General features: G+C 44.6%; 1 protein-coding gene across 2 annotated transcripts in view; it reads right to left on the reverse strand.

Annotated features, from left to right (window-relative positions):
* Positions 1 to 25,644, reverse strand: part of DCPS (decapping enzyme, scavenger) — a 64,972-nt gene extending 39,328 nt beyond the window's left edge. The window contains exons 1-2 of one of the 2 annotated variants that reach the window (XR_014542121.1): positions 25,360 to 25,627; positions 17,435 to 17,603 (exon numbers count right to left, since the gene is read on the reverse strand). Coding sequence is in view for 1 of the 2 variants with exons in the window: in XM_083589013.1 (XP_083445139.1) it covers positions 17,435 to 17,603; positions 25,360 to 25,533 (343 nt within the window). In the remaining variant the exon portion in view is untranslated. Of the gene's footprint in view, positions 1 to 17,434; positions 17,604 to 25,359 lie in introns of both variants that reach the window. The other variant, XM_083589013.1, reaches the window with a different exon arrangement.
* Positions 25,645 to 26,034: the final 390 nt, after the last annotated feature.

A 26,034-nucleotide genomic window follows, 5' to 3' on the forward strand; every position in this document is an offset into this window, starting at 1 on the left:
ACCAGTTTTCGAACATTTTTCGGAAGCCAAACATCTGGCGCGGCTTCCATTTGAGCACAGGAAGCTCCTGCAGCCAATCGGAAGCCGTGCCTTGGTTTTCGAATGGTTTCGGGAATTGAACGCACTTCCTGAACGGATGAAGTTCAAGAACCAAGGTATGACTGTACAGCTTTGGGATCCAGTTCTCCACAACCACATTGGGAATGCTCTGTGCAGTTTTGGGAACCACGTCTCCAAAAAGGAGATCACAGAGCTGGATGGGAAAGGCAGATGAAAGGGCAACTAAAGCTACAAACCTGCTGCCCTCCAGCTATTTTGGAGTACAATTCCCATCAGACCCAGCCAGTTTGAGTGTGCTGATGGGAGCTGATGGGCCAAAAAAATCTGGAGGGCACCAGATGCAAGAAGGTTGTTATTCACATTTAAGCTGAGAAAAAGTTCCAGAAAATGCAGTGGGTACAATCCTAGGTGGACACGCCCAGGAATGCACTGGATATCGGCCAAGGAATGGGAGCATCTTCCCTGTAAAGAAACACTAAAGCACCCTGGAGCTTGTTAGCATAGAAGACAGTGGGTGGATACAGATGCTTGACAGATGTTTATAAAAACTATTAATAACATGAAGGAGTGGATAGAGATGAATCCACCCACTCTCTTCATACTAGAACCTGAGAGACCCAATGAAATCGACTGGTATTTTATTCTGGAGCAAAACATGACAGTATTTCTTCATACCAGGCAGAATTACCGTATTTTTCGCTCTATAAGACGCACCAGACCACAAGACGCACCTAGTTTTTGGAGGAGGAAAACAAGAAAAAAAATATTCTGAATCTCAAAAGCCCGAACAGCAAGAGGGATCGCTGTGCAGTGAAAGCAGCAATCCCTCTTGCTGTTCTGGCTTCTGTGATAGCTGTGCGGCCTGCATTCGCTCCATAAAATGCACACACATTTCCGCTTACTTTTTAGGAGGGAAAAAGTGAGTCTCATAGAGCAAAAAATACGGTAATTTATAGAAGCAGGTGCCAAAGCATGTTCTGAAAAACCCTGGGGCTCCTCAGAAGTTTGTTAGGAGATTGCTCAATAAGAAGACGAGTACAGTGGTACCTCGGGTTACATACGCTTCAGGTTACACACTCCGCTAACCCAGAAATAGTGCTTCAGGTTAATAACTTTGCTTCAGGATGAGAACAGAAATTGTGGTCCGGCGGCGCGGCGGCAGCAGGAGGCCCCATTAGCTAAAGTGGTGCTTCAGGTTAAGAACAGTTTCAGGTTAAGAACGGACCTCCGGAACGAATTAAGTACTTAACCCAAGGTACCACTGTAATGGTTTGAGCTCCTGTAGGTGCCTTGTTTTTAAGTTCCTGTAATCTGTAGCTATTTTATGGTGTTGGTCTTTCTGTATTCGGGTTTTTATACAGGGTTGGAATTTTAGGATCCACTGTGGAATTTTTATTGTATTGCTGTCATACTTTAACTGATTTTGCCAAAGTCTAGAAAAACTTGTTTTACAAGGCGCCCCACAAAGATAATAAAGGCAGAGCATTTTTCCTGAAATACAGCTTTCCAAAACATGCACTCCTGCAATGCATATTTGCAGGGGGCTTTCAGATGGGTCAGGCTTTCAATTAACAGGAGTTGACCGCAAGGTCAGGCCATTTCCATTCTGTGTCATAAGTCTGTTTTGTCTCTCGTTTTCTGTGGATTTTTCAAATTGCACCAAAATCCACATTTAAATTGTATACATTTTATGCACTTCCCCCAAATACACATTTTGTATGCATTTCCACTCAAATCATACATTTTTGTATGCTTTTTAAAGAACCCCCCTCCCCAAGTATGTATTTTGTGTGCATTTTTCCTGCAAAAAAAAAGTTTTTTTAAAAACTGAAACTCACAAAATTCTGAGAAGTGCAGAATCCAATTAGCAATTGCATTCTCATCTGTGTGTAAGTCTTGGAACTGTGAATGAGGCCAGTTCACTTTAAAATGAGGACCAAACAAAATTATCCTCCATCCCTAAACCAGAATGCCTATCAGGCCATATCATTTGAACCTATGCTCAGCCAAGAATCCTCTGCAATCTGGAGGAGATCTGTGGCAGATACAGAAAGGTTCCCCAGTTGTGGTAGATCATGGGTCAGCAACCTTTTTCAGCCATGGGCCGGTCCACCGTCCCTCAGACCTTGTGGGGGGCCGGACTATATTTTTTGGGGGGGGGGAATGAACGAATTCCTATGCCCCACAAACAACCCAGAGATGCATTTTAAATAAAAGGACACATTCTACTCATGTAAAAACACGCTGATTCCTGGACCGTCCACGGGCTGGATTGAGAAGGCAATTGGGCTGCATCTGGCCCCCGGGCCTTAGGTTGCCTACCCCTGTGGTAGATGTTCTGGAAAAGGCTCTTCTGCAACCATTGACTAAACATACCCCTTCCCCCCTGGGTTAGAAGGTATGGTGGGATTCTAATAAAACAGTAGGCATCATTAGCTTCAATTTATTGATGCATGTATTTAGGCTTGTATCCCATCCCACCAGGTAAACATTAGCTGTGTTAAGTACATAATCAAACCAAGTACCCAAAATAGTGTGTCAAAGTAACTGTGGTCAACAATACAGGGGACCTCTTGATTCGACTGCTGAAATATATATCATGTAAACCTCATGTTGATGAGAATGTAAACCAAGATCAATATTTTAGGCTGCAACAGTACACCTGTCTGCATGGGCTCATGTCAAAAATAAGTGAATTGGACTTGTGTACACATATTTAGGACCAGAGTGGTAGCTTTGGCTTTTAAGCAGATCCTATTTGGGCAGGGTAAACAAGCCCCTACTGAGGAATAGCACGACTAACTATAAAGTAATTCTAATTTCTAATTTCATATGAACAAGGCGGTGTGTATGCTGCGATTCCACATGTCCACACACACACAGAGGGAAGAAAAGGAAGTTCAATATTTAATTGCTTAAGCTGCATCTCTTTCGGGGTATTAAAAGAATTTTTATCCCACTCTTCAGTCAAAAGAAGTTTTCAGAGCAGTTTAAAGATCAATGAAAGAAAGACTGTCCTTGCCCTCAGGCCTACACTTTAAAATACACTACACAAAATAATAATAAATAATAATAATAATAATAAATTTTTATTTATATCCCGCCCTCCCCAGCTGAAGCTGGGCTCAGGGCGGCTAACAACAATCAAAATAATCCAACATTCTAAAAACATTCATTATAAAATTAATTAAAATCAAATTAAAATCAAATTGATGGCAACCATTAAGCAAAATTCTGTGCAGATTGCCAGAGGAGGGGGTCAGGCTGCGCCCTGACCAAAGGCCTGGTGGAACAGCTCTGTCTTGCAGGCCCTGCGGAAAGATGTCAGGTCCCGCAGGGCCCTAGTCTCTTGTGACAGAGCGTTCCACCAGATTGGAGCCGCAGCCGAGAAGGCCCTGGCTCTAGTTGAGGCCAGCCTAACCTCTCTGTGGCCTGGGATCTTCAGGATGTTTTTATTTGCAGACCGTAAATTTCTCTGTGGGACATACCAGGAGAGGCGGTCCCGTAGGTACGAGGGTCCTAGGCCGTATAGGGCTTTAGAGGTTAAAACCAGCACCTTGAACCTGATCCTGTACTCCAGAAAATGGGTTGGGAAATATGCATACCCAGGTACCAGTTTTTATTTACAAGTTCCTCTAATGACCAGCTGGGTTAGAAACTATTCTAGATGCTTAAATGATAACTGTGTTAAATAATGGTAAATGATTTGAAGCGTTAGTAAGTTTTGATTAACTATGTGTAATTATTAGAAAATTGGGTAAATAGATATGGAAATCTAAGAGAATTTTGTTTATATAAAGAACCAGAAGAGGGGATGGAGGGAAGTCCGGAGAAGAAAAGGTTTTGAAAAGATATGGCAACAGTGGGGAATGGGGGGGGGGGTTAAAAATGTTCTTTTTTATTGGTGTTAATGTGGAATTAAATTGTGAAAAATAATAAAAATTTCTTTAACAAAAAATAAGAAGAAATTGTTCAAGGAAAAGAAGAATGAAAGGATGTGGACCCTCTATCTCTCTCTCTCTCTTTCTCTCCCCACCCCCCCGATCTGCATATTCATCCAGGAAGTGCAAATAAAGTCAGTCTATTTAAAAATGTGGATTGAACAAAATGGTCAAGGATCCTTAACCTTCAAATCATCATGCCCCAGCATTATAAAAATGATGAATCTCCTTGTTTTTAACTTAATTCTAGCTACAGGCTCTGAATTATGCTAGGTAATTTGGTGCTTTTGGCAATGGCAGTAGGAGGCAGCACTTTGGGAAAACACAGCAAAGGTTGGTGGACAAGCAGGGCAATGGCCCTGAGAAATAAGAAAGCTTTGGGGAGGGATTAGGCATTTGTTGAAGGAGAATGACTCATGAACTGATGTTGCTGTTCCTCCCTCTGCCCAGCCAAGGACAATGTCTGGATTTCCAAAAGGTTTGTCTCACTGCCTGCCTGATCCTTCCAGCTGGCGACAGCTGTTGAGTCTTAGCAGTCATAATGTGCAGCCACAAGCATTGCCTTAGAAAACGGAAAGAAAATTCTCAAATTCTGCCAAAATTTCCAAGACCGCAACTATGGTTCTTCTCCCCCTAATGCAAGCAGAGCTTCTCACTCTTCCGCTGAGGCACACTCAGTTTCTCAAATAAGATTGGAGTGACGTTTCTCCAGTCTTAGACTGTGCAAAAAGGAGACCGAGAACTGCTGGAGCCCAAGGGGAGACCAGTCTACTCTGTTTTGGCATGCATCAGGGTTCTGGGCACGTCTCCACTTTGGAAGAAGGGAAGCCATGTGCACCAAATCGTGCAGAAGCACAACAGGGAACTTCCTCAAAGAGCAGGTTGTTTTGCTGCATCTTTGCATTTAGAATGACTAAACGATCCGGTCTTACTTCATGCTGAGATGCAGAAGAATTACTTGCTCCATATGACCAGAGCACAGAAAGGCCAGAAGGAGCAAATCATGTAGCAATGCAGCAGACAGCCTCCCCTGGAAATGGGTTCTCAAGTACAGTGGTACCTTGGTTCTCGAATGGCTTGGCTTCCAAACAAATCGGCTCCTGAACGCCGCAAACCCGGAAGTAAGTGTTTCGGTTTGTGAACATTTTTTGGAACGTCCGACACGGCTTCTGCTTGGGGGCAGGAAGCTCCTACAGCCAATCAGAAGCCGCACATTGGTTTTTGAACAGGTTCAGGTGTCGAACGGTAGATTAAGTTTGAGAACCAAGGTACCATTGTACAGTGGTACCTCAGGTTAAGTACTTAATTCGTTCCGGAAGTCTGTTCTTAACCTGAAACTGTTCTTAACCTGAAGCACCACTTTAGCTAATGGGGCCTCCTGCTGCCACCATGCCACCGGAGCACGATTTCTGTTCTCATCCTGAAGCAAAGTTCTTAACCCGAGGTACCATTCTATTTCTGGGTTAGTGGAGTCTGTAACCTGAAGCGTATGTAACCCAAGGTACCACTGTACCACTGTACTTCTAAAAGGAGATCATGATCCCAGTTGGTATCTGCATTGGAGTTGAATTGATTTTATACATGTGCTGGAGCTGTTTTAAAGTTTTGAGATCTAGCTAGATCTATCTATCTATTTTTAAAAAGCATTTTTATATATGCAATTGTTATTAACTGTTTTTATATACATACCTTTTTTAAAAAAATTATTATACATTAAATTGAAGTCATCCATAAACAAACAATTTAGACAAATTTGCAGGGGATAAGGCTATCAATGGCTACTAGCAAGGATGCTGTGCTCTGCTTTTGCAGTTGGAGGTAGTTGCTGGAAACCACAGGAGGGGAGAGTGCTCTTGTGCATGGGTCCTGTTTGGTTAACCACAGGCATTTGGTTGGTCACTGTAAGAACAAGATGCTGGAGTAAATGGGCAACTGGTCTGATCCAGGAAGCTCTTTGTACGTTCTTCAAAACAGCAGGAACAACACAGCAACCTTTAATTACTTAATTTATTTATTGGATCATAACGTTAATTCTCTTAGGGCACGTAGCTGTGGGTTACTGTCCCAATTACTAATGTCTGCATGTTCAAATCTGTACCCTAGGCCTTCCCACCCTATTTCTCCCCTTCTGTATTGGGTGTACGCATTGTGCAAACAGTTCAGAAAAGCTGGAGTCTTTCTCTTAGGTCCCGCCTAGGAAGATTTAGACTTCTCCCCATGATCCAATATCTTTTAACTGCAGCACGGTACATCAAAATTGCACGCAGCTGCATGCTGCTGCTTACATAAGCCTGCCGTAATGGGATTCTAACATACGCCAGTGCCTGGCTTTTACGGAGCATTAACCACCCAGTGTTTCTCCTGGACACACGGTACCTTTCTACGGCTAAACTGGATTAGATTGCCTCTTGCTGGAAATTGCATCTACTGTTCACAAAACACATGCTGTCATAACAGGGAAGTGTGACAGACTCTGGAAGCTGGCCTAACAGAAACCAGATGTTAAGTGAAACAAATGGACTTGTGCAACTTAAATATTATTAAGAACCACGTTGCTTAATGGATCCGACGTTTACTGATGGATGATGGAGTGCCGAGCTGTTGCTTTTTAGAAATATATCATTCTGCTGTTGGCGGCCAAGTTTGCCTGCTTCTTAACTCAGGAAAGCAAAGCTACAGTCTCAAGCTTGGGTTCAGCCAGCATTTCAAGCTTTCCATTGTGCCCTATCAAATAAGAAATTGGTCGAGGGGTGTTCAAGTGCATCCATTTAGGGTAGTAACTGCTCCCAGGCATTGGTTTCAGGAGTGGGGTGGGGCAGGGAATCAATTCATACCAATTTTCTAAATGGGTTGAGAGAATATCGGAAGTTTGCGTCGACAGATCCATATGCATGGATTTGCAGTGGTTGAGCCACGCTGACCCCATTCAAAAATCAATGCCTGATTAAAAGTAATAATTACAAGAGCACAAGCTTTTAAATGTTAAATAGCGGTGCCTTCCGCTGGATTACTTCGGCAGTTGATGGCTGGAGCGCAGCTAAGAGACAGCCCCTGCCGGGATGCAGGAAAGGACAGAAGAGGACAGACGTCAGGTGGAGGCAAACTTTAGAAAGCAAGGAGAGAAGAGTACCTCTACTTCCTTGACCTGGAAGCTTTTATACAGGCCAGGAAGCAACACCTGATCCACTCTGGCATGTTGTGTTAAAGAGGCTCTTTCACTGGTCTGTTATTTCCTCCTTTGTGCAAAGCACGATGGGGGCACCCTGTCAAGAGTTCAGGAACGTAGCTGGGAGTCAAAATCACGGAGCATGCAAAAACACACCAGTGGATCAGGAAGGCAGCTGTTGCCCAGGAAAGCCCAAAGAGAACAAAAGAAGTGCCCTTACTTTTCTATCTAGTCCAGCATTCTCTTTTCACCATGATCTATGGGAAAGATGCAGCAAGCGGGACCTGAGTGCAACAGCACTCTCCCAGAAACCAGTATTCAGAGGCATAGCACCTCTGACAGCAGAGGAAAAACATGGCCACTGTGACTAGTAGCCATTGGTAGCCTCATCCCCCATGAATTCGTCTAATCCTCTGTTGAAGTCACACAAGCTGAGGGCCATCACTACCTCTTGTGGCTGTGTGCTATCTGTCCTTTATCACCCTCTGAGTCTAGCAGAGACCAATGGCCTGCCTGGGAGGGCAGGGCAAGTCTCTAGTCTGAGAACACTTTGCTGGCCTAGCAACAGCCCCCAAACCTGCAGCTCTGATAGCTCACAAAAGAAGGCTCCCAGTTCTAGACCTGGCAATTCTAGCTTAATCCAAGCAAGAGGAATCTCCATTTGACATCACGTTAAGTCCTAAATTCAAGACGCAATATGGATGCTAATCCTGGCACTAATCTATGCTTTGATGTGTCAGGCCAGCAGATGGAAAAGGAGGGGGGAATCGTGGGCCTCTCTTGCATCCCTATGGTCTTCTCCATTTAGGGTGTTATTTTCACAGACCAGTACTAAATGTGTGTGGGGTGGCAGGAGATGGGATTTTGTCCGAAGCAGCCCCAGGTTTACTTGCTTCCTTTACACCAGTGCAAGGGTCACTGCTTTCCCAGCTCATGAATGATGTCCAGTTTCAAGAACTGCCAATCAGTTCAGCTGCCAACTGTCATATTTTCTGAACATAGCTTTGGGAAATTGAGCCAAATCAGAAGCCATTCGGAGGCAAGGTGTACACACCAGCAGGCACATGAACTAGTTTTTTGTGCTTTTAAGAGGAGTGCTCTGCTGGAGCAGGAGGTAGTTAAGTGGCACAGCAAATGCTTTGCATATGCAAAGGTCTCAGGTTCAATCCTAGGCATCCCCAGGTAGAGCTGGAGAAAATTCCAGCCTGAAACCCTGCAGAAGTGGTGACAATATTGTGCTAGGTTGGTCAATGGTCTTCCACTGTTCCCACCAATAGAGATCAAATCAGGCATGTATATACAACCACTTAAGGAGAAATGTGTGAATGGCCTCTGCTGAAAAGTGAGGGAACAATGCAAAAACTCAGCCTATTTAGTTGGATTTGTTTCATGCCTGCAAGTTTACACAATGCTAAAGTCATCAAGTGATGGAACAGGCCTACAGTAATTCATACCTGAAGTCAATGCCAAGGGAGATGACATGGAAGAGAAAGGTTTTCCTCTATGTCATGTGACCAAGTCCAAGTGCCAGTGAAGTCTAGCCTCCCACTCTTTGGGAAGAGGCGAAATACCTGGAGCAGACAGAGCAAACAGCCATCAGGCAACCAATTCAGAAGTGCAGACAGACAGACAGACACACGTGGCTTTCCTGACCGATGAGTTGCCCAGACTAAGGCTGCAATCCTCTGCACAGGAATCAGGGATGCACTTCTCAGTAAACATGCACAGGACTGCATGGGAAAAGTAGAGCAAAATTTGGAATTTTATATCAGACAGAGGGTCTTGACTGGCTCCCTGGGATGACCAGGTTAGCAGGCCCTGGAGAGTTTTCGGGTTCCCAGGCTATGGTCCACAGATCGCCAGTGGTCCACAAGCTTCATTCAGATGCCTGTGTCATGTCCACATTACATACTCATATTAATTTTTATCTGTTTCTAATTACTTCTTTTATTTATTCTATTACAATTTGAATTCTGCGGAATGTCAATTGTAATAAAAGAAGCAATAAAGATACAATTAAAAATCATACAGCATCTGGCACAGTGCATTAAAGTCACGAGAACAGGCAGAAAAATCAGTAAGTGATCTGCCAAGACCCTCAGCAATTTTCAAGTGGTCCAGGGAGGAGTGGGGGACTTGGGAATCACCCGTCTATGTTAGGATCTTGGCTTTAAGGGCTTACATTTCTCTTATCAGACCTGGTTAAGTAAGGAGCATAAAGTGGGTCTATGGATCCCAGTTCAAGGCCAAGGGCACCAAACACTGCCGCTGCTGCACCTTTCGCATGCGTCAGTTCAGTGTAATCTACCATCTGTCTCACGGAAATGAGCTTTTCATGAGATATTTTAGGCATATGGCTGATGAAAATGCTAAATGGGATTCTCTTATGGAAAATATCCCTTTGCGGTGAAGCCTTGCTGCCTCTCCGAGGACTAAGCAAGAGTAGCTCATGCTGATCAGCCTGGAGTGACAAGACGTAATCACAGGACGAACTGATAACAATTGGCTTAAACAAAAATACAGGCTTGCTATTCAGATAACGTCTGAGTCAGTTACTAGAGGCGAGAAACCAAGTGAGTGACCCCCGCCACACACACTTCACGTCCCTGTTGCCATAAATTTATCTCCTTCAGATAATTGATTTAACAGCAGGCACTTAGATTTGCCAAGACTTTGTTACAGCAAATCCCCAGCAGAAATGTTTACAAAGGCTTGCTTCATTTTGATTTCAAAAGAGAGGCAAAAAAGTAACACACCTACTAAGTCCGGAAGCTGCTTTTGCATAAGCCCATAAGCGGAATAGCAACTTTCAAATAACCCAAAGAGACAAGATCGTCAACACATGTGTGTTGCAGAGGATTTCTGTACTAAATAGTGGATCATGAGGCATCAATCTGCATTTCCCTCTAGCCATCGCTGCCAGGGGTGTGGGATTGCAGAGAGAAGTAGATAGATAGGAGCAACAACAGTTCTTTAACTTTCCCCCCCAACAGACCAGTTAAATGGCTGTGGATTTCAGCAAACCACTCAATTAACTCCCCCCCCCCGCTACAAATCAAAGCGCATACATAACTCATATTTCAAAAACTGTAGTCCTGTCTTTCAAAGCGATGGGCATGCCTGTTTTCATGAGCAAAGTTCTGTGAAGTGCATCTCTATTACCATCAGAAAGAAATATAAGCACACAGCCAAGCACAGGTATTCCTGGCGGTTCCACAACCTACCAACAGACACAACCTCAAGGGACCTTGCAGACCACCAGCAGTCCATGGACCATAGTTAGAGAACTAAGAGATTATGGGTTTTGTAGCATGGCAGCCACTAGGCCACAATGCATAGCCTCAAACCCATTCTGCAAACTTTTCCTGCCTAGACATTTTTGGCCAATTCGCAAGCCAAGGCGTTCCACTCTTATTTCAAACTATATCATTAAACAAAACAAAAAAAAGGTTGAGGAGCTATAAACTCTGGATCAGCTGTGTGCAAGCTCATATGAGCTTTAAGAAGTCTCTCTCTCCCACCTTTACTCTCCCATCCTGCACAGGCTAGTGATTAAACGCCATCGATTTCTGAAGCCAAAAGCAACCTGTAATAAATCCTGGGGAAATCAAGAGAGTGAGCTGCAGGATTCGAGGCAAGAGGAAATCTATGCTGCAGGTTTGCAGGCTCTACATGGAGCTGAGCAGCTGGCACCTCAAGGACCCTTTGCTTTCCTGACAAGTAAACTCTCCCCCACCCCCTTTTTGGCGGGGAGGGGGGAGAGGCAAAAGGAATTAAAACTCTGGAATGATCCCCAAACTATTAAAAATGACTGTAGGCTGGGCAGAGCCTTACCCTGGCTGAGTTCATTATTTACTCTGCCTGCACACTTTCCTCCCTGAAATTTTAATGAGAGGTTTTTAACGTCAAGAGCCAAAAGAGATTACAGGCCGTCCCATAAGTCATCCATATTCTATTAAGAAAAGGAAAAAGGGAAAAGAGGCTTCCCAGGTCCTGGAGCTGTGTCACAGCAACAGCTTTGGAGTCAGACACCAAGGACGGCTGCAGACAAATGGCAGGGAGCAACTAATTCACAAACTACAGCTTGCTGATCAGACGCTGGCAATGCGGTGCGTGGCTGTCTAGCCCCTGCTCCACTGCTGTGCGGGCAATAATATATGCAGGCAAGACTCTGTATGCAAAACAACCTCATCTGTTTAAAAACAGCCTGGGAGAAAGCTGAAACGTTCGGATAATCAAATATTTGGATAAATGGAAGCGCTGGAGAGAAGCCTTGGAGATAACCTCCCCTTCCTCTCACTGCACACATACAGCAACAGCAACAGCTCAGTGGCTCATATTTATTTGAGAGTTACAGGATAGCTTCAGCAGCCTGACAAGCCACTTAATCATAAAATAGCTTTACTTGCCCTGGAATAATGGATGAGGGCTTCCTAACTTGAAAGCAAGCTGCCAGGATTGCTTTCTTGTGGCGCACTTCCACAGTACTGGGGGATGAGAGTGAATAGTACAGTCACGTCACTGGAGCCCATTACGTGGGACTTTCTTACCTGACTGGCAGGGCCTAAGATGTGGGATTCCCTCCCCACAGAGGTGTATCTGGCACTTTCACTGCACCACTTTTGTCTATGCTGAAGATGCATTTCTTTCCCTTCCTCTTTCCCTGGCTTTGAACACCTGAGAAACAATACGTGTATTTTAGGACCCACCCTAATTGTGACTGCAATTTGCTTTAAGATGTAATTTGTTTTAATTCTGTGCCTTGCTATAATCTGCCTTGGGATTTTCTGGGGAAGGGCAGAAGTGATCATCGTTGTCATCATTCGGGTGAGAAACAGCCACCCAAAATGACTTGTCCATCTGATTCTGATAGGGACACACTCCCCAGAACTGTAGAACCACAGCAAATGGAAGTTATGACAATCCACTGTGTGTGTGTGTGTGTGTGTGCATGGGAACACAATGTGAGTGAGGAGCTTCAAGAGCCACCATTTAAACACCTACACACACCCCTAGATAGGTAGATAGATAGATAGATAGATAGATAGATAGATAGATAGATAGAGATATAGGTTTTTCAAATTAGAATTTTATCTAACATACAACATAAAGACAAGATTCCAAAGAATCTCCTGGACATCCCTCCTCCCCTTTGTGGGTCCTATTATTAATCATTTCCTCCTGCAACTTTTACAATAATCCAAATATTTTACATCTCCATTATATCCAAAATTCACCATTAAACTACAAGCGTTATTCCACAGAAGCGACCATTTCTGGGAGGCACCAGCTGCCCTATCCAAGGCTATGAATGGCAGAGAAAGGCTTTGAAGCCAGGTCTCCAACTTGGGAGCAGAATTCTAAATCATGGGGAGAGAAGGCTCCCATAAGAGGCAGTGATGGCCGCCAACTTGGATGGCTTTAAAAGAGGATTAGACAAACTTAATAGAGGACAAGGCTTTTGTGGGCGAGTCCTGCAGCACTCAGATCCTGCTTGCAGCCTTCCCATAGGCAGATGGCTGGCCACTGTGAGAACAGGATGCTGGGCTAGCGTTGGCCTGATCCAGAAGGGCCTTGAACCCAGGTCTTGACTTGCACTCACAGGATCTTACTAGCTCTCTCACATACACAAAAAAGAGGTAGAGATCAGTTCTAACCTAGGAGGAGAAGAAATGGTGTCCCCTTTTAAAACAAGAGGCCGAGCGCATAATGGCTCTTTTCCAGCTCGCACAGTTAAGATTGGTCTAGCGACAGCAACAGCACCAAGGGTGCATCACAGGCAACCAAACAACAACAACACACCTGCTAAAGCTATTAAAAATTAAAGCCGTGCTTTATAGCCTTATAATGGCTTCATTACACCCGTTAGGTTATGTAAGCTCAGAGGAGACACGCCTTGAAAGGAGCATTAACTAGATAATAAAGTAAGTGTTTCACACATGCCTCTGAGGGATGCTGGCGAACAAGCGGGAAGGTGGGAGGGGCAGAAAGCTGCTAGAACTTGCAACTCTTCAATGCCATCAAAAGGAGAAAAGTGTTCTGCTTCAAATGTCCTGTGGGCTTGGCAGCTTGGACAGGCACACTTTTCGCTTTCGGCCGACCGACCGAAGCAAAACCTTTGCATTTTAAGAAGCAAACTAAGAAGCCAAACCATTGCATCATACTTTTTTTTTGTTCTGGCTGGCTCAGCAGCAACAAAGTTCTTCTCCTGATTCAGGCCTAGACAAGGTTCCATAATCAGTACGGAATACCTGAACTGATTCAGTTTTGCTTCCCAATCCAGGCAGCATCCAGAAATACTACCATCTATCCCATTCCTCCAGTGGTGGATTTATGTTCCTAGTCTTGCTTCAGTATGTGTATGTGTGTAAAATAACCTGCTTTTCCTCCAAGGAGCTCTGGGCAAAGGATATAGTTTTCCTCCCGTTTTATTCTCTCACCAACCCTATGAGGTAGGTTGAGCTAAAAGACAGGCTTGCTCCAGGGTTACCCATTAAGCTTTATAGCTGAATGTGGATTTGAGCCCGAGTCAATTTAGCAGCATCCCATGGTTGATGCTCTGTTTTAAGCTGGATGTAGAAGAGCCACCTTGGGTTGTATCCAACTAAATTCCACTCAGAGAAATTAATGAACCTAAGATAGTCAAAGCCATTCATTTTAATAGACTTACCCTGCACTGGACTAGAATTGCAAATAACACTCCACTTTCAAACTTCTAGTACTCTGTACCCAACTGTCAATGCAGACCGCTTCATGCTGATGGAACAAGGCACTTAGAATGGGCATTCACACCACCAATCAGCAGAGGGCGGATAACTGAGGGATTTGGCCCACCAGCTGAATCCAGTCCCAACCCCACCGTATTCTGTAACTGCAGTATCACCAAGGGAAAGGCCTTTTTTGTAGAATCGCCCTGTCATACTTTGTTCACATAAACCTGGACATCAGCCTGACTCGAATCTAAAACAGTGGTCATCTTAAAACCTGGTTAAGACTCAGAGGAGTTATACAGGCCCACCTCATTCCCAAATCAAGATCAGAACTCAGTTTGTCTCTATTCTTGAAGCCAGGCTGAATTCCATTGTTTCAGATCTCGTGGACATGGAGCAAAGCAGTTTTATCTGTGGAAGATACTTTTTGGCTCCTGTGCGTAGACTCCTTAATATCACAGGGCATAGTAAATCCACAAAACAACAGTTGACATTATATACCCTGGACACCTTGCCCTTTTCAGATTAAATCCAGAGCATGCCTGTCTGTTCTGAAATGGATCTCAGAGAGGTTAATGGGGCTTGATCCCAAGGGAGCATCCTTGGAAATGCCGACTTAGTTGACTAGCATGCACCTGCAGGCCTTCTGGGCAGTTGCACCGTTGCTTTACCCTCAAGCTGCTCATGTATTCAGATTTTGTGGTTTTTCTTTGGTATGTTAATTGTTTGTACAGTGGTACCTTGGTTATCGAACTGTATCTGTTCCGAGAGCCCGTTCGATTCCCAAAACTGTTAGAAAACCAAGGCATGGTGTCAGAGCTGCCCAAGGTCCCAGCTCACAAAGGACCAACGCTGCTTTGTTGTTAAATACAAAAGTCTGTATTGAAGTTCAGTTTCACTTCCAGAGCCGCAGCGCGCAGCCCCACGTCTCAAGCTTTAGACCGCTGATGACCCTTCTGAATCTCCTCCCCCTGTACACCAATTTAAGACCCTCGCCTTGCTCCACCTTTTCCGCTGCTCCTTCCTCCTCTGGGTCCGCCTGCCCGCCGGGGTCTCGCCCTTCCTAGCCTCTTCTGACGCTGATTCCCCTGAGCCTTCTCCCTCCCTCCGGCGGGCTTTAGGAGCTGGTTCCCCATCCGGGTCTCCTGCTGTCCCGCGCGCCTGTACATTTGAACTTGGTGCGCGCGCCCAGCCAGCAGTTTTCCTCCTAACCGTTTCACTGCTGCTGTCACTGCTTCCCCCTTCGGGTGGGCTAGCTGCAACTGACCTCCCCTCCATTCCGCCACTCTCCGATGGAGGCGTGGTCAGCCCTGACTCACTCTCCCTCCCCTCCGGAGGAGACGCTGGCCCTGACACATGTGACTCTTCCCCCCCACTACGCTCTGGTGGGGAAACTGGTCCCGATCCTCCACTGCTGCTTTGGGGTTCCCCTCTGGCTCCTTGTTTCTGGTGCGTCCCCCCTGGGACCCCCCTTGCCCTGACCATCGGAGCCCCCTTCTGGGAATCTTCTGATTCGCTGGAGAAGCTCATAGAATCTCTCGGGCCACTGTCATACTCCCCTACGCTGCCCTCGGATTCTTCCCCTTCGCTCTCCAATTCCTCTCTCCCCAGTGCTCCTGCTCCCGATTCCCTGACAAATGGCTTCCAATTGGCTGCAGGAGCTTCCTGCAGTCAAGCGGAAGCCGGTTCGACTTCGAAAAAGCATTCGCAAACCAGAACACTTACTTCCGGGTTTGCGGCGTTCGGGAGCCAAGCCGTTTGGAAGCCAAGCCGTTTGAGAACCAAGGTACAGTGGTACCTCAGGTTAAGAACTTAATTCGTTCTGGAGGTCCGTTCTTAACCTGAAACTGGTCTTAACCTGAAGCACCACTTTAGCTAATGGGGCCTCCTGCTGCCGCCGTGCCGCTACTGCACGATTTCTGTTCTCATCCTGAAGCAAAGTTCTTAACCCGAGGTACTATTTCTGCGTTAGCGGAGTCTGTAACCTGAAGCGTCTGTAACCCGAGGTACCACTGTACCACTGTATTTTATTGTAAGCTGCCCAGAGAACTTGTGTTATTGGGTGGCATATCTAAATAAAAAATGAATAAAAAAAATGTTACAGGAATCAAATAATGGTGGGTGGGGGAAACTGAACCAGCAACAGGTCATCCTTCCTGTCATTCAGTAACAGTTGCTGCTTAGAATGGTTCTTGGATTCTTGTCCAAGGGTGCCACCTTGTGGAAATTGCAGCATCTTGTTAGAAGTCACCAAAAGGGAGAAAAGCGCTCACAGTTGCAAACAGGATGCCTGTCTATTCCACTGGCCTGCACAGAGGTCTTCTGAACAGCACAAAAAGATGTGCCTGTTGCATTAATACCACAAACACCCAGTAGAATAGGGGTTGAGAACTTTATCAATGTCAAGCCAAGGTTTAAATTCTGATTCCTGCCTGGACTAATGATTGATAACAAACAGAATTATATGGGAAGCTAAACTAAAGCAAATGCTTTCCCCCAAATGAGACATGTCAGAATTGCTAAAACTGCAGCGTTAGAGAACATCCCCCAATCCAATATGTTAACAAAAGATATATCTCATGACTGAACACCTGTGTCTTATTGGTGACTGCCTTGATGCTTTCCTACATGCTTCCCTCAAGCACAGGAGGCAGCCTTCTGGGTGAGTCTTATGTCCAATAAATGATTTAAATCCTTGGGGAAAGCTTGCAATGCGACCCCCTGCTGGGACTATATCAGTTGAAGACACAGGCAAGGAAAGGGTGCGTATCTAAAGGCTTCCTCCATGAAGGTGGGGAGGATCCATGCTTATGGAAAACTAGCATATCAGAAAACAAGTTCTTAGCCTAGTCCTTCCTCTTGACATTACATTTTTTTCATATGGGTTTAAATCAAAAGGCGATCCTGCACTTGCATTCTGAAGTGGCACAGTTTTAACACAACTATGCCATAAGGGCAAGTCTGAACCAGGGAATAACCAGCTCACACTTGTCCTCTACACTACACCCATAACATGCTCCTATATCTTGGCTTCTACCAGAATATATGAGAACATGAACCGTTCCTGTATTTCACTGCAGAAACAGCGGGCACCTTTGGACACCTGCCAGGGTCCCAGTACTCCAGGACTGCCTTGGAACCACTGCATTATGTGACTAAGTCTGTGAGCTGCCCTTTTATATTTCCCCATAATGCTCTTGATCGGTGCTTATGTTGGACACTGAAGCATTGTGCAAAATTTTAAGTGCTGGCTTGTCACTACCCACTATACAGTACACCCAGGGTTTTTTGGGGGGGATTGAGGACAGCTTGCCAAGTGTACCCTCAAACCCGGGGCCAGCCCTAGAGAATTCCAGCTTTCAGGGTAAGACAACTGTTGGCTAAATTCAGCATAACAGAAGCAGGACCTAACCTATCCCAGATAACCCACTGATAGTAGGGATTCCATCTGAAATGCAAACTGTGTTTTTGGTTAAGACCTGGAGGAACCTCACTGCAATCAGCCTGCATAAACTGACGGATGTCTGGGAGGCAAGCCTCCCTAGCCAGCCACTTACCGTTCAGCTCAGGAGGAAGGTAAAGGTGGTAAGTGCTGTAGATGTCGTTGGACATCTGGAGCTGGAGCTTGGTGTGCTTCTTCAGGAGTTCAGCTATGTTCTCCTCCTGGAAGGGTGTCTTCTCCAAAATCACCACAGCATCTGTCCCGTCACCAGAAGCACTGTTCACCTAGAGAAATAAAAACAGTAAGAGTTGCCTTACCAGCTTGAACTGAGGTCCATCTAGCGTAGTAAGGGAACCTATGGCCATCCAGGTGTTGTTGGAATCCCAACTCCCATCAGCCCAGGTAGTACAGTCAATGAAGGGAAGGGCCGTAGCTCAGTGATAATGCATTTGTTTTTCACACAGATGGACCCAGGTTCAATCCCCAGCATCACTAGGTAGGGCAGGGAAAGACGCTTGTTTGAAATTCTGGAGAGCTACTGCTGAACAGTGCAGACAATACAGTGCATGATACTGATCTGAGTATAAGGCAACTCCTATCCTATCTGGCCAAAGAAGTGAGCCCAGGAGTTATAAGGGCAAGTCAGTATACTTACCAAAGTAGTTTCACTTTCCATTCTTACTCCACTTTTTGACTTACACCTGATTTGGACACCACTCTGTTTCCAACCATTGCTGGCCAGATGAACTTGGAAGCTCAAGGCACCAATGCCATTCCCTGTTTTAACCCGGCAAGTGGTAATTAATGGGATGGTGCCTTTGACCACTGGAGGTCCTATTCAGCTATTAGGCATTAAATTTTCTGTGTCACCCTTCTCTAAGGAGCTCAGAGAGTTTCATGGCTAAGTAGGGGTGTGAACCGAGGCCTCCTTGGTCCTAGTCCGACTACTCTATCAGCTACACCACCCTGGCTCTTAAGCATCATGACAAATAACCAACTACTGATGAACCCATTCTCTGTGAATCAGTGTCATCATTTTTTAAAAAGCCATCTAAACTGATGACTGCTGCTACGTCTAGTTCAGGGTGTGCCATATCCAGAATCATTAGAAAGAGCCAAGAGGAAACCGGGACCTTTCCTTACAACTAGTTCTGCTGTCACAAGATGACGTCGACATGAAGAGTAGGGGAAGGCTCTGGAAACTGAAAAATGGTGTTTGTGAACATCCAGCTGGGCAGAACTGCAGTACAAAGGGGCATGCTTAGTCCCACCAACTTTCTATGAGTAAACTTGCATCCATACTGCAAGACCCTACTTTATCATGAGGGACTGATGGATACAAACGCAGCCTGAATGTGGGTTGTTGCCAGGCAGCAAATGGGGATGGAAAAGAAACAGTGCCATTGCTTCACATTAGGAGACGTGTGTGTGTGTGTGTGTGTGTGTGAGAGAGAGAGAGAGAGAGAGGGGGGGGGCAGGCAGGCAGGCAGGCAGGCAGAGAGAACGGGATATAGTGGATGAATATAGTGGATGAATGGAACTGATTGATGACATTTCACACACAACTAATGTTTGCACAATCAAATTCTGACTTAATAAGCATGAGCTTCGTGGAACTGGACCCAGGAAGTTGCATTTCACCACAGCTTCCCATTACTATGATTCACGGCTTCCAAACACAGCAGGATCCAGAAACCATGGGAGGGAACAATGGGGGAAGCAAGCAAGCTGGAGCATAACTTACTAAGTCAGGATCTGATTGTGTGAAGCAGGCAATCACGTGGGTCATCCCAAACTTTTACAAGAGCCCTCTACAAGTACAACGAAGATGCCTGGGATCTACAAGACTGCAGGAAGCTGCCTTCTACAGAGTCAGACCATTGGTCCATCTAGTTTAGAACTGTCTACACCAGGGGCAGCAGATGTGTTGCCTTCTCATTGTTGTGGACTCCAATTCCCATCGTCAGGGATGGTGGGCGCCCAATAACATCTGAAGAGCAATAGGCTCCTCATCCTTTCCCAGTAGCTTAAAGTAAGCTTCTAGAAGGCAGGGGCAGATTAGGATGGGTGGACGTGTGTCATAAGGTTCCAAATTCCTATATTATAAATGCAACCTGGTGGAGACACAGATAGACTGCAACATTTTGTTGCAGGTCCAATTACATCTATTAAATCTGACCTTAGCTGTTCCAACAGAAACACATTATCTGCTGCTGCTGCCTTCTAACTCCGGTTTATTGATCCTCCACGCCTTGAAAAGTTTCAGCTCCTCCTCCCCACCCTGAATTTGACCTAGAGAGAGTAATCCATTTTCCAAGTCCTTTCGAAAAGCCATTCATCTAGAATTTACATGCTACTTGGAAATTATAGAGATGCCGTGCAATTTCCTGACACTTCATCATGTGCCTTGGCTATCTGGGAAGAGGATTTACAGAGGACAATAAAAGAACTAACCCAACTGTATACCCCCGCCCGCACTGAAGAACCTGCCTCCCGAACACTGTACAGCTGTAAACGGTGAATTAAAAGAGTACTTGCAAATATCCCGTTTTTATGGCCTCCTAAGTGACAACTCCATCCATCTTATTTACAGCATTTCAGTTAACTGCTAGTTTGCAATTCAATTCCACTTTAAACACTAAACATGAAAAACTGATCTCCAGGCTAAAAGCAATAGATATGCTAATAAGAAAAAAATAATCTAAGCTTCGAGATGGGTATCTAGTGCTTTTGTTAGGTGGAACAATGCAACCTGTGCCCCATTCCACACACAGTCCCCCCCTCCTGCACCGCACAGTATAATAAGATTGCCCTCTAAGCCTCTCATTTATTCCTGGCTGCCAAACCTAGAAGGCTGCTGAACCCGATCCAGTTTCTGAATTTCAACAAAGGCCACAACAGGGGAAAGATGCCTAAAAGGCAGCACACACAGAGATTTACTCAATGGATGGGGCTTCCTCTCACAGGGACTGATCAGGGACCACATTAGTGAGATTGGAAGAGAATCCTCTGCCCAGATCAGGATCAGACTGGCCAGTGCCTTTGTGGATGGCCTTCCTCTGCATGCAGCCTGGCTTATTTGCATGAGCCACCCTGAAGTACTTGCTCTGAAATAGTAGCACATCTATTCTGTCTTCCGCAGCAACTCTGCTAAGGGTCAGAACAGAACAGGTGGATTTGGGGAGGACGGAGGCTGATGAGTGAATGGATAGCCCTAGGGAACCTTTTGATCCTCTTCAATATTACAACAATCACAGTTCCTCTTCCACCTTTCTGGTGCCTATAGAACAGGAGTAGGAAACCTTCTTGTCTCTATGGCAGGCTGCCCACCTGTCAAAATGAGCCTGAACAGCCTAGGACCCTCGTACCTATGGGAACACCTCTCCCGGTATGCCCCATGGAGGACCTTAAGGTCCATAAATAGCAACACCCTAGAGGTCCCGGGCCCTAAGGAATCAGATTAGCCTCAACCAGAGCCAGGGCCTTTTCAACACTGGCTCCGGCTTGGTGGAATGCTCTGTCTCATGAGACTAGGGCCCTGAAGGATCTGATTTCTTTCTGCAGGGCCTGTAGGACAGAGTTCTTCCACCTGGCCTTTGGCTTGGAATCAACTTGATCCCCTCCCCCTCTTTCCTTTCTCCTTCTGTGATGGAACTCCTATGTGGGGACTTCCCTGGCTTTTTTCTAGCCCATGCAGGAGCAGTCTGGATAGTTGGCCTTGGTGAAGACTTGACGTTTTCATCCCCCAAAAAGTTTTTGATTTGCGTTCCTATTGAAATGAGGCTGCATTTTAATGTTGTATTTTAATCTTGTTTTTAAGTTCTATTTCAATCAACTGTTTTTATACCTGGTGTTAGCCGCCCTGAGCCCAGTCTTGGCTGGGGAGGGCGGGGTATAAATAAAATTTATTATTTATTATTATTATGAAGTTGGGACTTCAATGCACCGTGTGCACTCAATCCAGCAGGCTGTGCTTATACAGCTCACCAGCTGGTGGGCAGTACAGCCAAAGCCTGTTTTCCCTTGTACTTTGAGGCTCCTGACTGGCAGCCAAATCTCCACTTGCACCACACCTTATGTCACCTATGCCAGTTATGAGGCAGGTTTAGGGAAAAGAGCCTTGTAGGCCAGGCTATTCTTGTGTCCTTGTAATAGGATATTCCCCCTTTCTTTGGATGTTGCAGCCAGAGTATGTAAAGTATTCCACATCTACTTCATTGCAAACACATATGTAAATGGTTTATAATACGTTTACTATAATAAATATGGTAAAAAATGAGAAAGAAAATATTTTTGCATCCAAATTCTGGGGCCTATATAAAGTGTGCTCCCCAGCCTTTGCAAATGGGTTGGAAATCAGTTAAAATTTAGAGAGTGAAGATGATAACGTTGCGTCTCTGCCCTGACCACAGCAGATGAGGATTCCCTTCTGTCATTACCCACTCATTATTGCAGAGATAAGCACCCACCATAAAAAAGAGTTAATATTATAATAACCACAGCTATAATTCTACCAATTCCAATTATAACTTATTACCCATGATGGCAATAACCATAATTGGTGTTGCTGCATGACCACATAAAAACCAGTGGTGTTCAATTATACTAGTGTCACTTATCTTAGTGCTACTAAACAAAGTATACGGGGTCTCAGAGCTCCATAGCCTCTCTAACTAAAGTTTTATTGAAAAGTAGTTTTATTTATGAAGGAACAAGGGGTGGCGGTGGTGGGTGGAATACCTCTGAAACACCTTTGAGCTCTTGTGTGCCAGCATCAGATTTGTAAGTAGAAGCTCCTAACAACTGAATCAGCATTTCACATTTGTAAGCACAAATATAACAATTCTTGGTGCCTAGACAACCAGGGTACTGGAATTTTCCACAACCCTTATCCACAGGAGGTAAAGATGATCACTGCCCTACAACTGCTATCATTTTAGATTATTAGGACTTTGGTGTAGTTCTATTTTGAAATACTTCCTGCATTTATTATTTATTATTTTCATATAAGAAATATCACAAGGTGGCATACAAACCAAAAACACAGTATTACCACGGTAAAAAACAATTTAAAATGTCAAATGTTTAGCCTATGTGTGTCTCTGGCAATTTATCCTCTTTACAAATGTGCCTATGGGCCCAAAAAGGTTGACAGCACACGCCATTATCTATGTCCGACAGTTTACATTTTATACAGTACAGTGGTACCTCGGGTTAAGCCTCCCGCTGCCGCCGCTCGATTTCTGTTCTCATCCTGAAGCAAAGTTCTTAACCCGAGGTACTATTTCTGGGTTAGCAGACTCTGTAACCTGAAGCGTATGTAACCTAAGGTACCACTGTATTCTGAACGCATTTAGTTATATTTCAAGGTACCACTCTCCATCCATACAAATATACCCCCGGGCAGGAAAGAGGTGGATTTGCCCTGCCGGACCTTAAACTTTACTATGAATCAGCAGTATTCTGCTGGTTGAAAGATTGGCTGCTTCTTGAGAACACAGACATTTTGGACTTAGAAGGTTTTAATAATGTTTTTGGGTGGCATGCATATTTGTGGTATGACAAGGTTAAAGCACATAAAGCATTTAAAAACCATATTGTCAGGAAAGCATTGTTCAATGTCTGGATAAGATATAAAGACTTATTGGAAAATAAAACCCCAAGGTGGTTGTCACCAATGGAAGCGAAGGCTCAGAAAAAGCTCAATATGGAGGCCAAATGGCCGAAATATTGGGAAATTTTGGAACAAGAAGGAGATAAACTGAAATTGCAGAGTTTTGAGAAATTAAAAGATAAAGTGCGAGACTGGCTTCATTATTATCAAATAAGAGAGGCCTATAATTTGGACAAAAAAATTGGCTTCCAGGTGGAAAAATCAAAATTGGAAACAGAATTGTTAGACCCCAAAACTAAGATACTTTCAAGAATGTATAACTTGCTGTTGAAATGGAATACGCAGGATGAAACGGTTAAATCTGCTATGATTAAATGGGCACAAGATATTGGTCATAACATTATGTCTGCTGACTGGGAACAGTTGTGGACCACCGGTATGAAATTTACGGCATGTAATGCGTTAAGAGAGAATATTATGAAAATGATTTACAGGTGGTACATGACCCCAGTCAAGCTTGCAAAAATATATCATTTGCCCGATAATAAATGTTGGAAATGTAAAGAAAATGAAGGTACATTCTTTCACCTTTGGTGGACGTGCCCAAAGATTAAGGCTTTCTGGGAGATGATATATAATGAAATGAAAAAGGTATTTAAATATACCTTCCTGAAGAAACCAGAGGCCTTTCTCCTGGGTATAGTCGGCCAATTGGTGCCAAAGAAGGATAGAACTTTCTTTATGTATGCAACAACAGCAGCAAGAATACTTATTGCAAAGTACTGGAAGACACAAGAGCTACCCACCCTGGAAGAGTGGCAGATGAAGGTGATGGATTATATGGAATTGGCGGAAATGACTGGCAGAATCCGAGACCTGGGAGAAGAGTTGGTGGAAGAAGACTGGAAGAAATTTAAAGACTATCTTCAGAAACACTGTAAAATTAATGAATGTTAAAATGATGTTGGACTGAAAATAAGTGGCATTAGCAACAAAGTTAATAAGAATATGCAAAAATGAATTGATAAATGGATGAAAATATAGAGTTATAATATGTTAAGATATACAGTTAAGAAAACGATAGAGGGTAAGGATTTGTTGACTTGATTATTTAAATGGGAATACAAAAAGGGGAGGTGTGAGGAGGCCAAGGAAATAAGATGACGAGTTAGGGTAACAAAAATGGATTTGTTTTTATTTTCTTTTTCTTACTTATGTATTTTTACTTTTATGTATTTTTCTATGTTTCTTTTATTGTATTTCTTTCTTTTTATATGATCTTTTAAATTCATATCTTTGTAAAACTCCAATAAATATCTTTAAAAAACAAACAAACAAACAAACAAATATACCCCCGGGCAGTTTACTATGAAAAAATACAATACTATACAATCACGCCAGGCAAAAGCATTCCTCTTCTCCTGGGCCTTTGGCTAATGGCGCTGTGGGTTAAACCACAGAGCCTAGGACTTGCCGATCAGAAGGTCGGCGGTTCGAATCCCCGCGACGGGGTGAGCTCCCGTTGCTTAGTCCCAGCTCCTGCCAACCTAGAAGTTTTAAAGCGCGTCAAAGTGCAAGTAGATAAATAGGTACCGCTCCGGCGGGAAGGTAAACGGTGTTTCCGTGCGCTGCCAGAAGCGGCTTAGTCAGGCTGGCCACATGACCCGGAAGCTGTACGCCAGCTCCCTCGGCCAATAAAGTGAGATGAGCGCTGCAACCCCAGAGTCGGCCATGACTGGACCTAATGGTCAGGGGTCCCTTTACCTTTACGGCCTTTTAAAACTGTGTATGTATGGGGGTTTTGTTTTTGTTTGTAATTACGGTATGTATTTTTGTGTTTTTGTATTGTAAACTGTCCTGTGATCTTGAAAGGCAGTCTAGAAATAATAATAATAATAATACCAAAATACCACAAACATCAAACACATATACACATCTCAAGTAGCACACTGGCTGCACTGAGTTCACTGTAGCACACTGGCTGCACTGTAAAAATAATTGTTGTGTGTGAATGTCTGTAACATCTCATAATCCGAGCCTGCGCTATTATAATTTTTATGCAGGAAGATCTCTGTGAGATCAGGAAGGTTGTATGCATACAAAAAACCAACTTTATGTTAACTCACAAAAACAGTCACCTACTTTATGCAAGGGTATAAATTTGGCACCCGGGGGCTCCTTGGAAATAAGAGCAGGTTATGATAAATACAATAAAATAAAGGAGCACAGCATCCTCTTAGAAAAGAAAATTATCAACTTTCTCAAACTCCCCCTCCCTTTTTGGCACAGTCCACTTTCCCACGGCTTCCCCTGGAGATAAAGAATGGGATCTTCCTAAAGAGGCGGGGTAAAATAATGCCGTTACTTCTAGCCCCGCCCCTTGAATTTGATTGGCCCTCAGCGGCTCGAGAAACAAACGTTACTACCTGCCCGTGAAGGAAGATGGTTTTATCGCGCGCAGACTCCCTAAGCACTTTGCGCACGGAGATGTCAGCTAAGGGGAAGGTGCCAGCGCCGGGGCCTTCCCCTTGGGACTCGGCGTTCCCGTTCTCTCCATCTTTCGCCTCACGCTTTCGCTTAGCGCTAGGGGACTCCGCCATTTCTCGAGAACCGGTTGGCGCGCATGCGCTGTGGTCTCGAACTCTTCCCGCGCTCGCTCAACTATGGAGCGTCAGGGCGGCCAGCTCCCTCTGCTGGCAGGGAGGTCTCAACTACCGGGGGCGGTGGAGAAAGGGGCTTTACCAAGTCACTGTGCGCATGCGTTGGAGGGCGGTCACATTCCCAGCGTAGACGCAGGAAAAGTGTAGAGCTGAAATCCAATGGTATGCACGTGGAACTTCAGGGCCCCTTTAGGCACTTTTCAAAACTTTGGAGCTGGGTAGGAAATAACAGCGGTAAATAAATAAAAATAGCGGAGAAATCTCAGGATCTAATTGTCTGTTCAGATTAATTGCATGCAGAAGACTTGAGCTTCATCCGTTTGCGAGCAGGCGCCTTGTGATTTGAAATGTGATTAATAAATAATAATTTTTATTTATACCCCGCCCTCCCCAGCCAATGCGGGGCTCAGGGCGGCTGACAAGCAATAATAAAAACAAGTT

The sequence above is a fragment of the Podarcis filfolensis genome (assembly GCF_964270895.1).
Source record: "Podarcis filfolensis genome assembly, chromosome: 15".
NCBI lineage: Eukaryota > Metazoa > Chordata > Lepidosauria > Squamata > Lacertidae > Podarcis > Podarcis filfolensis.